The 16,863-nt window shown below is 37.3% G+C and overlaps 1 protein-coding gene across 1 annotated transcript in view; it reads right to left on the bottom strand.

Moving 5' to 3' along the window:
* Nucleotides 1–16,863, bottom strand: part of LOC124802639 (PHAF1 protein CG7083) — a 141,873-nt gene that overhangs the window by 64,696 nt on the left and 60,314 nt on the right. Inside the window, exons 7-8 of the mRNA XM_047263541.1 lie at nucleotides 5,990–6,201; nucleotides 5,820–5,902 (exon numbers count right to left, since the gene is read on the bottom strand). Of these exons, the coding sequence (XP_047119497.1) occupies nucleotides 5,820–5,902; nucleotides 5,990–6,201 (295 nt within the window). The remainder of the gene's footprint in view (nucleotides 1–5,819; nucleotides 5,903–5,989; nucleotides 6,202–16,863) is intronic.

Raw genomic sequence — 16,863 nt, 5'->3', positions numbered from 1 at the left:
TATCTGCCACATGCAGTCTAATGTAAAGAAAAAAATCAAAGTTTGCTTATATATGTAAATAAATACATAGACTGCATGGATTTTTTGCTTAGATGAATTTGAGACATCTTCTTCACTGGCAAGCCAGAGATGAACACTGATCGATCAGTTTATCACACTCAAAAATGCAGAAACTGTGTTGCAACAACAAAGCTCATCATCTGCATGCCGCGGCTAACAATGCAATCTTGTCAACGCAGTTCAAAATGATGGCAAATACAGCACTAACCACGCTAAACAACTAATCATTGGGTTTCACCATATTCACTGTTACTCTAGAAAACATACACACGTCTATGTTGAGTACTGTAATTTGGTGATATCGATAAAGTAAATTTGCAAATATTGTCAACAAAGGAATTAATATGGCAGTTTTTGGAGTGGGAAATGCAACAGCACCTCAATGAAATTGAGCAATTATAAATTAGGAGCTACATTAGTACCTATGAAGCAGTATTGCATATTTCATTATTTCCAGTCCATGAGCGACATTAAGCAACTGTTAATTTGACATTATACGTTCAAAATAGGAAGCAAGGGTAATTCACAATGGATAGGGCATGTGCTAGAATACTACTAGCACATCAACAATGTTATTTGCATTTTTCTCAATGCACAGGGACGATTTTATTGGCCAAAAAACCCCATCTAGGGTCATTCAGCTGCCTGACAACACTTCAGCGACTTGTTCATTGATGAAGATGAGAAGAAATGATTAGACCAAAACAAAAACGAATCTCCAAGTGAAGAAAATCTCCAACCTGGCCGGAAATAGAACCCAAGACCTTGTGATCCAGACGCAGTGACACTAACCATGGTCTGTGATGCTACTTTATTCTGATGTATTAATGTAACACAAATGGAATGAACAAGTTCCAGTGTCACAAATAAGGTAAAATAGTTGCAGGACATCTCAATTTATATTCAGCCAATGTGTTAGGCTGCCTGTACACTATTCACCCAAACAATGCAGAATGCTTTTACTTGTGATTATTGTTAATTAACATTTGTGGATCGACACCCTTTCGAGAATTAAACAGTAAACTGTAATATATGTGCCACTTATCATGAAGTATGCTAAGAATTAAATCATCTTAAAAATGATGCGCACTGTGACAGTTAGCTCACTGATGCATCAAATACTGCTCAACCAGCACAAATATGCATTTTTTATTTTTAATGGAGCAGTCCTTGTGCCATAAAAACATGAAGATACACATATGCACATTATTTACAACAATACTAACAACATGCTTCCCATTTGATCAAAAGATACTTGGGAAAATGCAAAGACTTCAAAGTGAAAGCGTCCTACGCCATCTGTGTATTATGAATCAGAATCCAGAGATTCAATTCACACCAAATGTCTATAATGATACCCTGGGTTGTACTGAGGGCATAAATTTGATATTCACTAATGAAGAGCTGCTATAAACGAGAATGAGTGTGCTACATCAATCTGCAAATGACTTTCATTCATGATTTGCAATGACAAACACAGTTTTATGTCAACGAATCGGGTACATTTGTTCAAATAAGTCTTATGAAATTGATTCCAGAACAATGTGTGCTTATGACCGAACTATGTACACAGTCATAAACCAAAGCAGTGGACTGTACTTCCTAAATGTGGCCAGAGGCACAGGCAAAACTTTTCTCATTTATTTTGGCAATCATATGAGCATGCAAAAATATTACACTGGAATTTCAGCAGTTCTTATGGATGGTGGCCAAACAACACATTCAGTCACAGAAATTGTCGTTGAATATGCAAATCAGTGACATACCAACATGCAATATCAACAAAAAATCTGGAATGGGTAAAGTACAACAATCATGTCAACTCACTGTACGGAACAAATGCACTTGGGGCACAACGAAGTATTTGATGCACTTAATCACATAATGAAAGATTTGAGAGGTAGTGAAAAGCTTTTCTGTGGTGCACTCATTTTATTACTTGGTGATTTCTGACAAACTCTACCAACTATGTCGCATTTAATCTCTACTAATGTTCGGTACAACAGCAACATGTACAGAAACCAGCTTTGAAGACCAATATGCTTTACAACAATATAAGGTGTCCACTGAAAGTCTTTCACAACAATCACAGGATATTGGGGATGGAAAAATGGCAATTGATGAATCCACACAATGTATCACATTACCAACAAACTTATGTAAAATCAGAGAAAGCACTCCAAAATATCACACACATTTACAAAAATGATCAATGGCCCAGTGCATTTGCTGTATAAGCAGCCCAAAAGCAGCAAGTTCAATGCAATGAATTTCAGCATTCAAAATGAAATATGAAACAAAGCAACAACATATCACCCCATTGGTACTGTAAAGAACCAAGATGAAGTTGTCAGATATTCAACTGAATTCTTGGATTCACCTGACTTGCCAGCTAAGATGCTGCACATTTCAACATTGAAAATTAGCATGCATATCACTCTTCTCTGAAACATAAATGCACCTCATGAAAAGGATGATGAACAATGCCACTGGAGTTATACCGTATTTACTCGAATCTAAGCCGCACTCGAATCTAAGCCGCACCTGAAAAATGAGACTCGAAATCAAGGAAAAAAAAAAAAAAATTTCCCGAATCTAAGCCGCACCTGAAATTTGAGACTCGAAATTCAAGGAAGAGAAAAGTTTTAGGCCGCACCTCCAAATCGAAACAAAGTTGGTCCATTAGAATATGAGACAATTTTGGTCGAATGAATGACGATACAGTGACAGTAGTTTGGTTCGAGTCGTAAGCTTAGCAGTTAAGCTTTACCAGGTAGCCGTTGCTATGCGTCAGGCCCGTATTTATACGGGTACCCTTCCTTTTTCACGTGCTTCATCTGGTTTGAATCGATTGCTTATTTTTCTTTGATCTGATAAGTGCTGTTCTCTTTGTTATAGGTGTTTACGTCACTCTAAGCTGAAAATGCGTTGTACTGTGTCATGCATTGTTTGTCACATTCTGGTAATGTGTGTTTACGACCTGTCGCCGATCGTGGCATCGCTTCTTTTGTGTGCACTACTGCCGCTTACGATAAAAAAAGAGAGGAATTGTCTCATTAGCGAAACAATGGCAAGAGACTGCTGTTTGTTGTTACTTACACTGCTGCTTTCTTTGATAATGATCAACAAGTACCAAATAATAGACTGCGTATGATAGAAGATGTTCTGAATGAGAGTTTAGCTAAAATTTTTCGTCGATTGAAAATCTTTGCAGACACCTCTTTTGTACATTACATTCTGCACAGAAATTAGAGTCATCTTAGATTTAAAAATCTAGTCAATTACCGTGCTTCATTTCTGACTGTATCACTATTAGGCATAAGAATAATACGAATATAAACATGATATGATATGTATATTCTCCCGCGTTTCCTGTTGTCTCACACTAGTTTCGTAGTTTATTAGGCACACAGGATTTAAATGAGATAGCAGCAAACACGAAACAATACATGGGAAAATGTTTATATTCGTATTATTCTTATGGTGAAGAGAATACTGCATGTGATTCTCAATTCATAAAAGTTCCTATTAGTAACCATCTCTTCTCATAGTTAGGAAAAAATTCAGAACGTAGAGTTGGCCATATTGACAAACATCCCAAACAGTCTTGCCAGTCGGATTTTCATGGTACATTGAAATGCTGCTACATTCGAAGATGAACAATACGAATTTGTATTTACTTCGTTGGATAATGTATGAAAATGCAGTGGTCGAAACTCGGGGCGGAGAAAAAAGCTCATCTTCCACTTCTTTTTTAATTTATTTACTGACTCAGAGGTTTTGGCGCCAGTATTTATCTTTGGGCCTGCAAAGCATGCCTGTGTAGCGCTACATATATTCGACGACAGAAGTTAGTTGTGGCGGCACCTACCAACATTTTTCAGAACTTCCGCTTATTTTGCACTCGATTCTAAGCTGCAGGCGATTTTTTGGATTACAAAAACCGGAAAAAAAGTGCGGCTTAGATTCGAGTAAATACGGTAATTTTAAGTGGAAAATTTACAGGAGAAGATGTACCACTGCCACATGTCCCAATGATTCTGACATACAAGCTATCTGAACTCTTAACATTTGCAGTTCCCGGTGCAACTTGCATTTGCTATGATCATCAACAAAGTACAAGTGTGGCGACTAAATTTGGCAAATCCATGCTCCTCACATCATCAGCTGTAGGTGGCCTGCTCAAGTGTTGGAAAATCTTCTGATTTATTTGTGTACACACCAGATCGAAAAACAAAACAATATTATGTATCCAAAAGCACTTCAATAAACTGAATTTGAATCCAAACACTTTCTTTCTTTGAATGGCATTGCAACATATGCCAGGTACCCACCAGTATCCAATGTTTCTACATTTTAACTTGAGGCATCACCATCTGAGTGGCTCACAGTTCATATCGTATAAAGATAGAAAAAAATGGCTTTCTAATTAATCAGAGGTAATAAAATGTTACAATACTGGACAGACATTTCTACTGAATTATTTGCTACAATTCTCAACAAAATTTTTAGCCTATGCAACAGTGTATTTTGTGAATGCAGATTTTCAGGAAGGGTACATCTGAAGGTCAGTTTGTATGGCCAAACATAATGCACATGCTCTCCTGGATTTCTGTATATAAATGTGGGCCACTCACATTTCATGCCTTCAGGATAAAGGCACTCCAGCCCATCAACACTGTTTACAAACAAGCAATATAACAATACAGTTAAGTCATCTAATTGTTCGTTTAGCTCTGTGGACATTACCAACAACATTCAAACCAAAAGCAAAAGAGTGAGGCAATTTCTCGTTTCCTTTCTTCCGAAAGTGCTATTTCAAAAAGGTATGCAGGAGAGTTCTGTTGAGCTTGGAAAGTAGGAGATAGTTCCAGCAGAAGAGAAACTAAGAGAGTGGCTTGTGAGTCATGTGCCAATAGCTCAGACAATAAGAGTGTTGCCACAAAGGCAAGGTTCTGGGTTTGAGTCCATGTGCAGCATGCCATTTAAATATGCCAGAAATTTATTTCTTCAAAATGTGTCTATGTTGGTCTCAAAACGAGAAAAGCATCTTGGAAAGTCCACCATTCAGAAAATAAAGAACAACATAGTTCTGTAGTGAACAATTTATAAACAGTTTACATTTAAATGGACAATACAAAATAACTACACTTTTATGTAATGCAGACGACCTTAAAATATAAATTCAAACTGTTAAAATTAACAAACTTTTATGTGATATTCAAAACGAACTTCTCATGCGATTCTAGGAGTGTCATATTCTTCTCCATTCTAATATTAGGTAGCGTTCCCAGTGTCAACAGAATCTACTACAATCTGCAAATGTTTACATCATGAATACTTATTCCAGACATAACTAAGTTTTGTAAGAAAACATTACCCATGAAATTCATACAGGAAAATAAGCAATGCACAGCTGACACAAAATACTTCCACAAGGAAGCATCTATGTTCTCTATGTTAATTAACTCTTGCTTAGCTCGACTTCTATGTTCCTTCTTACAACAATAGTTTATTCATGTTTGTTGTAAGTGAATTTCCTGACTGTACAGTTTAAATAAATATGGTACACAGTCACATTTTTTACTGTACATAATAAGTTCTTGGCATAGGCTGAAGACCGTTTTTGTAGAGCAGTATACAAATGAAGTTACTTTCATTATTATGTAATTACTTCAACATTATATCTTTACTAAACCATATATGAAAGGTGACTGACATATACTATAAACTTACATTGACATATACTATAAACTTACATATTGAAGTTGTAGTGACCAGGAAAATTGGTATGGAGAACAAACTTCTTTACTTTTTGAGTCTTAGCATCAAATAAAATGTCCTGAAATGGTAAATTACAAGTAAATGTAATGGCAGATGATCTTACAAAATATGACTAGCATACGTTTCACAATACTTGGGCACTTACTATCCCCAAGGTGAAATAATTGTAGAAGAAATCTGAACGTCTGGCAGAAATGCGGCGGTGTGCATTTGGACTGTGTATCTTCATTTTATCCTCAGACTTATAAAAAACTCGTGATGGTGCACCAATAGCCGTGGCAACGTCTTGGCATGTATCACCAAACATTACTTCCCTGCTAAGATTCTGCTTCCTTGGTTCAAGCATACGAGATGAACCTACAAAGCATTTAAACAAAATTAATTAAATACTTACCAACATTTTATGGCAATAATAAATAATAATGAAAGTTCAGTATACTGATTAGATTTAGAGATAATTATTAAAGTAAGATAACCATGTTTGGTGGCAGAAGGAACAAGACTTCTGGTCAGGTGAATACAGGGTTCTAAATACAAAATCAAAAAGGCGTAATACAGGAGTAGGTTTAAGAACGAATAAAAAAAAATAGGAACGCAGGTAAGCTACTACAAACAGCATGGTGAACACATTATTGTAGCCAAGACAGACACAACGCCCACACCTTCCACAGTACTACAAGTTTATATGTCAACTAGCTCCACAGATGACGAAGAGATTGAAGAAATGTACAATAAGAGAAAAGGAATTATTCAGATACTGAAGGGAGACAAAAATTTAATAGTCACAGGGGTCTAGAACTTGATAGTACGAAAAGGAAGAGAAGGAAAAGTAGTGGGTGAATGTGGAATGGGGATAAGGAATGAAAGAGGAAGCTGCCTGGTAGAATTATGCACAGAGCGTAACTTAATCATAGCTAACACTTGGTTTAAGAATCATGAAAGAAGGTTACATACATGGAAGAGGCATGGAGACACTGGAAGGTCTCAGATAGATTATACAATGGTAAGACGGAGATTTAGGAACGAGGTTTTAAATTGTAAGACATTTCCAGGGGCAGATGTGGACTCTGACCACAATCTGTTGGTTATGAGATGTGCATTAAAACTGAAGAGCCTACAAAAAGGTGGGAATTTAAGGAGTTGGGAGCTGGATAAACTGAAAGAACCAGGGGTTGTAGATAGTTTCAGAGAGAGCATTAGGGAACAATTAACAAATATGGGGGAATGAAAAACAGTAAAAGAAGAATGTGTAGCTTTGAGAGATGAAATAGTGAAGGAGCAGAGAATCAGGCAGGTAAAAAGATGAAGGCTAATAGTGATCCTTGGGTAACAGAAGAGATACTGAATTTAACTGATGAAAGGAGAAAATATAAAATTGCAGTATATGAAACAGGCAAAAAGGAGTACAAATGCCTCAAAAATGAGACAGAGAGTGCAAAATGGCTAAAAGAGGATGTCAAGAGGACAAATGTAAGGATGTAGAGGCATATATCACTAGGGGTAAGGTACATGCTGCCTACAGGAAAATTAAAGAGACCTTTGGAGAAAAGAGAACCAATTGTATGAATATGAAGAGCTCAGATGGAAAACCAGTTCTACGCAAAGAAGGGAAAACAGAAAGCTGGAATGAATATATAGAGGGTTTATACAAGAGTGATGTACTTGAGGGCAATATTATGGAAATGGAAGAGGACATAGATGAAGATGAAATGGGAGATATGATATTGCGTGAAGAGTTTGACAGAGCACTGAAAGACCTAAGACAAAACAAGGCCCAGGGAGTAGACAACATTCTGTTACAGTTATTGACAGCGTTAGGAGAGCCAGCCATGACAAAACTCTTCCATCTGGTGAGCAAGATGTATAAGACAGGCGAAATACCTTCACACTTCAAGAAGAATATAATAATTCCAATCCCAAAGAAAGCAAGTGTTGATAAGTGTGAAAATTACTGAACTATCAGTTTAATTAGTCACGGCTGCAAAATACTAACACAAATTCTTTACAGACAAATTGAAAAACTGGTATAAGCCGACCTCGGGGAAGATCAGTTTGGATTCCGAAGAAATGTTGGAACACGTGAGGCAATACTGACCCTACAACTTATCTTAGAAGATAGAATACAGAAAGGAAAACATACATTTCTAGCATTTGTAAATTTAGACAAGGCTTTTGACAATGTTGACTGGAATACTCTCTTTCAAATTCTGAAGGTGGCAAGCGTCAAGTACAGGGAGCGAAAGGCTATTTATAAGAGTCGAGGGGCATAAAAGAGAAGCAGTGGTTGGGAAGGGAGTGAGACAAGGTTGTAACCTATCCCCAAAGTTATTCAATCTGTATATTGAGCAAGCAGTAAAGGAGACAAAAGAAAAATCTGGAGTAGGAATTAAAATCCATGGAGAAGAAATAAAAACTTTGAGGTTTGCTGATGACATTGTAATTCTATCAGAGAAAGCAAAGGACTTGGAAGAGCAGTTGAATGGAATGGACAGTGTCTTGAAAGGAGGATGTAAGATGAACATTAACAAAAGCAAAACGAGGATAATGGAATGTAGTCGAATTAAATCAGACAATGTTGTGGGAATTAGATTAGAAAATGACACACTTAAAGCAGTAGATGAGTTTTGGTATTTGGGGAGCAAAATAACTGATGAATGTCGAAGAACAGAGGATATAAAACGGAGACTGGCAAGGGTGAGAAATTTGTTAACAATGAGTATAGATTTAAGTGTCAGGAAGTCTTTTCTGAAAGTATTTGTGTGGAGTATAGCCCTGTATGGAAGTGAAACATGGGCGATAAATACTTTAGACAAGAAGAGAATAGAAGCTTTCAAAATGTGGTGCTACTGAAGAATGCTGAAGATTAGATGGGTAGATCACGTAACTAATGAGGTGGTACTGAATAGAACTGGTTAGAAGAGAAATTTGTGGCACAACTTGACTATCTGTTGATAGGACATGTTCTGAAACATCAAGGGATCGCCAATTTAGTATTGGAGGGCAGCATGGAGGATAAAAATTGTAGAGTGAGACCAAGAGATGAATACACTAAGCAGATTCAGAAGGATGTAGGTTGTAGTAGGTACTTGGAGATGAAGAATCTTGCACAGGATAGAGTAGCATGGAGAGTTGCATCAAACCAGTCTCTGGAGTGTAGACCACAACAACAGGTAGCGTCAGGAAACTTTTGCATAAATGATAAAGCACAAAGTAATGCATAAATTTGTGATATTACTCCAGTTTTTATGAAATGTCACAAAATCTGGCATTTTTTCCCTGTTCCTGTGTAAAAATATCAAATCTGAGAGTGGTAGCTTACTAAAATTGGTAAACTGATAGTTACTGAATGTTGAAATTGGATTTTTGGTGTTCACCAAAATCATCATTCACAAAATACTAAAAATAATACTGAAAAATTATTGACAAACATTCTCAGATTTACCACTAGAAACACATTTGTATGACATCATGTCAGTTTATGCATTTGCAAAGTTAAAAATCATTTATTTTGTGACTTTTGTATTTCTATTTGTAACAAATCTGAAGATGTCAGTAGCCCACAGTGATAACTGTGAGATATGCAATTAATGTGATCAAGATGGACCTTTGCAAATAAAGTGCCTTAACATGACTGTGGACTGATTTACAGACTTAACGTCTGTAATTGATAAATTTACCTAGCTACTCAAAAGGAGTTTTGTAAACAACAGTATGATATGCAGCTGAATGTGGACATCAGAATGTTTTTATGTAAGCTGGTTTAGTATACAGGCAACTGGGCACCTTCCAACTCTCCATGAAATATTCCATAGAACAGGGCTCATAGTGCATCTGTTAAAGAACTTGGGCCATGCTGCCTCCTTCATTATTCTGTGTTGTTTCATCTCACTACCCAAAAGGGTGTGGTTATCTGTCCTTACACAAAGCCACCTACCTGCCCCTGACTGCGAAGTGGTCCCTCATCTTTCAGCTGTGGAATGCATACATTCAAAGATGGCTTGAAGACAGTGTAATTTATGAACTGGTGTTCTGGCAACATGGTGGATCATACAGGCAACTATGATTCACATTTCCTGAAGACTGTCACAATATTCTGACAGCAACCTGTGTGTGAAATATTGCATTTTCCCTGTTGAATATCAACGTTGGAGGCTCTTATAGACATTGCTCTAGATGGCAAGCAACTTTAAATGAGAAAGTTGGTACAGAAATGTAGGCTGGATTACCTCCTACTCAGCTGTGAAAGGAGGAAAGTATGCTATAATGAAATATCAATTGTGAGGGAAGAATCTCATAGCAGTGATGAATGTGCCTCAGGCCTATCGTTCAGAGGGTCTCCCAATAAAAGGTTCTCTCCACAGCTTGATCACTGGAGCAGGCAGTTGCAGAGACCCATAGAATTTTACATCTATTATTAAAATGTAACAGGCAGGGAGTTGTGAGGATGGCAGACATGGCTGCATACATTGTGACAGCAACTGCTGTTATGACAGTAGAAAGCAAGATCAGAGTGCTACAAATGTGTCTCTTGCACTGTCTTCCCTTTGCTATCAGTCCTAGCTCCTCTCGTGCATTTCAAACCCTTTTATTTTCCACTTGGGGATAGTTACGTATTTATTTATTTCACCATGTCTTTTATCATGGTGTATTTATTAAAACAGTTGAGGAACTTGTCAAGCATCTTGTTGGTTCCCTCAGACTGATTTTAAATATCCTTTGTTCATAGGTCAGATTGTGATTCAACAGTCAGGTCCTTTAATCGAGTGTCTGATGATCATTTGGTCCCTGATCCTATTTCCTTTTCGATGGTAGAATCAGAGTATTTGCAATTGAGACTCCACTCCCAAGTTTTTCTCTGCAGGTCTGTTGAGATGACTTTCTGAGTTGTGAGGCAATATCATCCCCCTGTATAGACGAGACAAAGGTTTTTATAGAATGTGCAATTTTATACACATTCAGGTGCTAGTATAGGTACTAGTTACAGCTCAGATGAGGATTCTCTCTTCTGAACTGTTCCTGTTTTGGCTACTGAAGCTAATGACCAAAAAACATTAGTAGTTTTTGATATCATCACAGTTTTCTGTCTTTGGAACCTTATATTTGTTTTGTGATCTTTATGTGTATTTTCTATTTCCCAGAAAATACTGAATGATCCTGGCTCTAAGCAAACCTTTATACACAGTAGTGTTGATGAGCAGTATGTTCCCACTGCATGGGTAACTTTGTCACATTTACAAATTTCTGGCTCATGCATGAAATAGCAGTATATCCATAACGATGTCACTGAAATGAACTTGGAATATATGGCCACACTTTAAGACAGATACAATCAGCTGTTATATAATCTGATAACAATGGGAAACTAAATGCCTGTCTGCTTGTTTTCCCTTTTTTCACATTCCATCAATTACACCCTTCATTATAAATTTAAATGTAAGTGGTAGTTTACTCCTACCACTAATTTTTGAGTTCATGGGAATCAGTATTTATCACATATCTGCAAAATAGAACTTCCTTACTGAAATTAAGGGTGTTAAATTTTATACAAGTACTGGAACCCATTTGCATTCTGTTAATGGTTTCTTTTCTTTCAGCACATTATTGGAAAAAGTGGCAAGTTTTTTAAATTGGAAAACTGGATTCTCTGACTTGAACTACTTTACAATTTCAGTGTAAACAGCAAGGAAAGTGTTCACTTAATAGTCATTTCAAGGCAGCTAAATAGTGACAATCCCTTTACAATGTACCATAATCTTATTGAGAAATACACAAATTTGCCACATGAGAACAATTAATGTATTAAGAATTTAGAATGTAGCCTTAATTTTGTAACTGGTTTTACCTATTAATTTACAGAAATGCTGGAACTAAGATGTGATTCACTTGCTAGCTTGTTAACTCTGAGGTTTGGTGTGACTGTGGTGATGATGGTGATTTTTTTTTTCCTGACTGCTATGACTTTATTGGTGTTCAACATGTGGACATAAATAGGGTTTTCTGACATTTTGCTCAATATACATTAGCAACACTAGGGTAGTTGGCATGATCTCCATCTCAACAGAGAAAAGAAAGAAGGAAGGAAAATTTGAGTTTAATGTTCCATCAAGACAAGGTCATTACAGACTGAGGAAAACCTTGGATTGGGAGAGGATAGTGAATGGAATTGGCCAGCTCCTTTTCAGAGGAACTATGGGTGGAAGATGACCTGAAGCATATCCATCCTGAATCTGAATCCGATGTCTTGCAACTGCACTATCTTGCTTGATTATATGGAAAACATTATTGCTCTAGCCATAAAGAGAAAAACAGTCAAGTGAGGAGATATCACTCATTAAAGGTGTGCCCAACCAGTTGCTAGTGAACAAATTCAATCATCTTTATTGCAGTACAATTTTCAAAGTGTGAAGAGTAAAATTAATGGAGGGTTACACAGATTAATGAACTATTTTCACCTCACTGAACTGACACAGTAAACCTCTGTGAACATCAAATTACTACTCATTTGTACAGTCAGTTAAGTGATATAGAATTTAGGTTAACATCTTAGTTCTAGAAAGTAGATACAGAAAAAGAAGGCCCTGCCCACTTTATTAGAATCTGCCTTAAATTCAAGAACGAAGTCCAAAAATTTTGCTTACAACAGTATCTGAAAGTACATGAAGATGATTTTCATAGAAAAAATGCTTTACAATACAGACTTTATACTGAAGGAAAAAATAAGGTTCAACATTACACTAACCATCATACAATTACAGACCCAGACCAAACTCTGATTGAGCAAAACTGCTGTAGGTCAGCAAGTGTAGTTTTTCCACAAGAAACATCCTGACACTCATTTTAAATGACTTAGGAAAATCATGGAAAATGTGAATTGTAGGATAAGGTAATACAAAGTGTAGAAGTTCATCAATGGCAGTAGTAGGAATGTCTGCTCTAAACAAGATAAATCCATAGATGATTTTCATTCAAGTTCTTAAATCTGTCACACTTCTTTTCTTCGCTCGACACATTGCATAAACAATAAAATACTATAAGGCCACATTTCATCCTCCATTTTGCCAATATCTATCTAAGTGAGAATTGGTAGAGGTACATGTATATTACTTATGATGATAAAACCTAGCTAGTTGGTAACCTCATTATGGCTAAATATGGTATTATATCAATGAAAACAATCAGTTATTGGTAATATAATGTAAATGGATAGATAGGAAACCTACTCACCAAATGGCGGCAGGGGAGCTTTTACGGTGTTTTGGAGCCAGTGGCTCCTCCTCCTGGCAGAAGAGTTGAAGGGGAAGGTAGAGGGGTGAAGGGAAAGGACTGCAGAGGTTTAGAGAAAGGGGTATATTTCACAGAAATCACCCAGAACCCTGAGTCAGGGAAGACTTACCAGACAGGATGAAAAGGCAAGACTGATTGCTGGGGAGTGCACCGGACAAGATTTGAAAATCTGAGATCTTAAAGGTGGAAGACAGGGTAATATGCATGACAGAGATTACTACTAAAATATTGTGCACGAGTTAATAAGAGTGAAAAGCTAAGTGCATTGTACGTAACAGAGGCAGGACAGGAGATGGCAAAAAATAGACAAGTCAGAAAGTGAAAGATGTTAAAAACTAGAATGGAGTGAAGAATAGAGTGAAGAATGGAGTAGTTACTGTGAAGAAATGCTGAGATGGAAGGAATTAATGTAAATTAAGGCCAGGTAGGTGGCGAGAACCAATGATATTTTGTAGTGCTAGTTCCCACTGGCGGAGTTATGAGAAACTGGTTTCTGGGGGAAGAATCCAAATGGCACTTGTGGTGAAACAGGCACCGAGGTCATGACTGTTATGTTGTACAGCATACTCTACAACAGAGTATTGTGTGTTTCCTGAATATACCCTCTGCCTATGCCCATTCATCCTGACTGATAACTGGGTGGTAGTCACGCCGATGTAAAAGGCCAAACATTGTTTACATAACAGCTGGTATATGATGTGTTGTTTCACAGGTGGCTCTCCCTTTTATAGTACATGTTTTGCCAGTTACACGTCTGGAATAGGTGATGGTAGGAGGGTGCATAGGGCAAGTCTTGCAGTGGAAACAGTCACAGGGGTAGGAGAAGGAGGAGGAGGAGATTAGTGTTTAACGTCCCGTCGACAACGAGGTCATTAGAGACGGAGCGCAAGCTCGGGTGAGGGAAGGATGGGGAAGGAAATTGGCTGTGCCCTTTCAAAGGAACCATCCCGGCATTTGCCTGAAGCGATTTAGGGAAATCACGGAAAACCTAAATCAGGATGGCCGGAGACGGGATTGAACCGTCGTCCTCCCGAATGCGAGTCCAGTGTGCTAACCACTGCGCCACCTCGCTCGGTACAGGGGTAGGAGCCATCAGGTACGAAGATGGGTGCAAAAGGAACATAGTGTCTAACGAGGATATTGTGGAGATTGGAAGGGTGACAAAAATGCTATTCTAGGTGTGCTGGGAAAAATCTCAGACAGAATAGATCTCATTCCATGGCATGATTTTACGAAGTCATGGCCTTGTCGAAGTAGTTGATTAATACATTCAAGACTAGGTGGGAACTTGCACTACAACATTTCCTCTGTTCTCGCCACCCACCTGGTCTTAATTTACGTTAATTCCTTCTGTCTCAGCATTTCTTCACGGTAACTACTGTTTTCTTCACTCCATTTTAGTTTTGTAGATCTTTCATTTTCTGACTTATCTATTTTTCGCTGTCCCCTGTTCCACCTCTGTTACGAACAATGCACTTTGCTTTTCACTCTCATTAACTCACACCCAACAGTTTAGTAGTAATCTCTGTCTTGCATATTACCCTGTCTTCTACCTTTAAGTTCTCAGGTTTTCAAATCTTGTCCGATGCACTGTCCAACAATCAGTCTTTCTTACTCACCCCATCCCGTAAGTCTCCCCTCACCCAGGTTCTGGGTGACTTTCCTGAACTATAACCCTTCCCCTAAACCTCTCCAGTCCCTTTCCTTCACCCCTCTTCCTTCCCCTTCAATTCTTCTGCCAGAAGAGGAGCCACTGGCTGCAAAACATTGTAAAAGTTAAACCCTTTCTGTGGGTGTTCCCCTATTGCTGCTTGGTGAGTAGATTTTTTTTATTGAAATATCCTATTATTATTTCGAGCACTGATATAATTTATCAATAATTAATAGTTTTCATTTCATGGCGAGAAGAGTAAAGAAGGAGTTACTGTAATGTGTAATGGAATTTCTGTGTGTCACGTTGCAACCAAAGATCCATTTCTATATAACTTACAACTAAATCATCGGGCCTTCATGATAAACAATGTAAGCCATAATTCTACATTGAAAAATAATTTGAAATTATGTAAAATAACTGGTAATTACTAATGATGTTTTTTCTGTTTCATGAAAATCATATTCTAATGTTCTGAGTGGAAGACATCTGCCAGGAAATAAAAAGTATTACCCAAAAAGGACACAGACAAAACTAAAAATTGGCATGCCAAGAAGAAAAGTTTCCACTTGTGGAGTTCGACCACAAGTTTGAAAATTTTACTTATTCCTGTACTACCTTGCTTACTACTCATTCGAAGTTCAGCTTAGCAGTTGCAGATAACTTCTGTTATAAAATAGACATTGTAATCAGCAATTTTTATATGTCTAAGATGGAGGAATTTGCACACCACACAAAGAATATGACTGTGTTGTCAGACTGTTCTTTCTTGTGAAACTGACATAACCAGCATTGTTGGCAAACATATAAAATATTAATAGGTTTGGTTATTTATTATTCTCATTGTGAGAAAAAAAATTTTAGAAAATTTTTATTAATTTCAATGTTATGGTAAAGGTAGAAAAAAACATGCATCCTTCTGAGAAAAAGATGTAGAGTCTAACCATGAATTAGGCAAATCTACAACTCAGGGAAATCAAATGAATGATCAGTTGACTAAACTAGTCCAAAAAATGGATTTAATAACTACAATGATGTCCACAGTCTTAAATAGTGTAAGCAAAATTTTGACAAAGGAAGCAGATTTGTCAATAATGTAGGCAAAACTTTTGTTTCTTAGATGCTATGATGTTAGATGTTTCAGAAAAGCAAGAGGTCATGGCATTAGAAATTTCAGCACATAGGATGCTTTATCATAAAAACAAGACACAGGGGCAACAGAAATATCACTTGAAATTTGAGAATTAAAGCAAGCTCATTGAACAGGCCTACCAGAAGCCATACAAAAATTAAGGTAATGAGGTCACAGAAATAAACGAAAGCACAGCATACGTTGTATTAAAATGTTTGTCATCTTTGAGAAACAGTAAATAATGCAATAGCTGCTAAACAAGAGAAAAGGATGCACAAGCAATGTGAATTCCAAAGGCAGACACTTGCAGATGAATTTGAAGTTTGGAGAACAAAATAGACACACAAATAGCCAAGATCATAAGTGAAAAATACCAAGTAGACATCTGCAAAATAAATGGAGAGGTTATGTCTGGACATGGATTGCTAAGCCAGTCAGTTTCAAACCAAGTTATGTAAGGTCATCGTCAAATTAGATAAAGATTTTTCACTATGGTGTACTGCCGTAAGTGTATAGATAGAAGCTGTAAGGAAAGAATCAGCCAATGTAAAGGATATAATCCATGATAATGTATTGTTTACACCCAAATCTTGACAATATGCACACTTCCAAACTGATGTCTAATAGCCTGCAAGTAATATGAAACTACACACAACCTAGCTGCCATAAAATGAAACAGAGAGGTATAAGGAGTGATTAGAAGTTTCCGTTTGTGGCCAGTGCAATGCATATGCAACACAGAGCGATTCTGAAGCAGGTATATAAGCACAGATATGTCAGCAAGGGCTTAATGTGGCATTCATGTCTTTCCAACATGCCTGCGGTAAACATTATTACCAAATGCATCCAAACAGAACCAACACGCTGTTATTCTTCCCTTGGCTGCCAAAGGACAAACACCGGTAGACACCCATCTTAGAATGAAGAATGTGTATGGAGCAGCCTGTCTGCC

The sequence above is a fragment of the Schistocerca piceifrons genome, chromosome 6, assembly GCF_021461385.2.
Source record: "Schistocerca piceifrons isolate TAMUIC-IGC-003096 chromosome 6, iqSchPice1.1, whole genome shotgun sequence".
NCBI lineage: Eukaryota > Metazoa > Arthropoda > Insecta > Orthoptera > Acrididae > Schistocerca > Schistocerca piceifrons.
This window is presented reverse-complemented; position numbering and strand designations above follow the sequence as displayed.